This window comes from Haliaeetus leucocephalus, unplaced genomic scaffold (genome assembly GCF_000737465.1).
Source record: "Haliaeetus leucocephalus isolate CR32 unplaced genomic scaffold, Haliaeetus_leucocephalus-4.0 Scaffold338, whole genome shotgun sequence".
Classification (NCBI taxonomy): domain Eukaryota; kingdom Metazoa; phylum Chordata; class Aves; order Accipitriformes; family Accipitridae; genus Haliaeetus; species Haliaeetus leucocephalus.
The window spans coordinates 34557-35415 of record NW_010972774.1 but is presented as its reverse complement, the minus strand read 5'-3'; the positions used below and the strand labels follow the sequence as shown (position 1 = coordinate 35415).

At 68.0% G+C, this 859-nt stretch overlaps 1 protein-coding gene across 1 annotated transcript in view; it reads right to left on the bottom strand.

Annotated features, from left to right (window-relative positions):
- Window positions 1-23: 23 nt before the first annotated feature.
- Window positions 24-859, bottom strand: part of LOC104834329 (keratin, type I cytoskeletal 18-like) — a 10463-nt gene continuing 9627 nt past the window's right edge. The window contains exons 3-4 of the mRNA XM_010571519.1: window positions 347-472; window positions 24-251 (exon numbers count right to left, since the gene is read on the bottom strand). Coding sequence (XP_010569821.1) covers window positions 24-251; window positions 347-472 — 354 coding nt within the window. The remainder of the gene's footprint in view (window positions 252-346; window positions 473-859) is intronic.

Here is an 859-nt window from a genome sequence, read left to right as displayed (position 1 = left end):
GGGGTCCCCCATGGTCCCCCCCTCTACCTGAACTCCTCTCCCCCCTCCAGCAGCCGCCGGTAGGTCTGAATTTCGCTCTCCAGTTGACCGGTGACCCGCCGTAGGGCCTGCTGCTCCCCGGCTTGACGTCCCAGTTCATCCCGCAGCCCCCCCAGTTCCTCCTGGGTGCGCAGGATCAGGCCCCTCAATTGCTCCAGTTGCCCCCCGTAACGGGTTTCCACTTCGGCCAAGTTGGCTTCCAAGCCGGCTTTCTGCGGGGACGTACGGCTCGGCGTCACCGGTGGCTCGGTGGGTTTATTTGGGTGGGTGGGTGAGTTTTTTTGGGGGGGTGATGGGGGGGGGCTACCTGGTTTCGGAGGGACTCCAGGTCGATCTCCAGGGTCTGGAGGGAACGGCGCAGACCCAGCGCGGTGCTGCGAGCCGCCTCCACGTCCCGGCTGCTCTGCGTCAGCTCCACCGTGCTCTCCGTGATCTGGGACGGACGGACACGGACGTGGGTCATGGGGGGGCTCAGCACCATGGCTTGGCCCACCACGGTCACCCCAACCCCCGGCGGGGGCATGGTGGGGGGTGGTATCACCCCCAGGACCCCACGGGATGGGGGTCACCCTGGGAATGTCCCCAGTGGTGGAGCAGGGCCCCCCCTTGGGGAGGGTGCCGTGTCCCCCCCCAAGACCAGGGTCCCCCCCATAGGATGGGGGTCACCTCAAGAGTGTCCCCGATGTTGGGCCAGGACCCTGCTGGGTTGAGCCCCCCCCCCATGGGGTGCCTTTGGGGAACACCCCCATGGTGGAGTGGGGACCCCCAGGGGGACACCACCCCCCCCAGATTGGGGTTCCCCCATGTCAGGACCCCCATG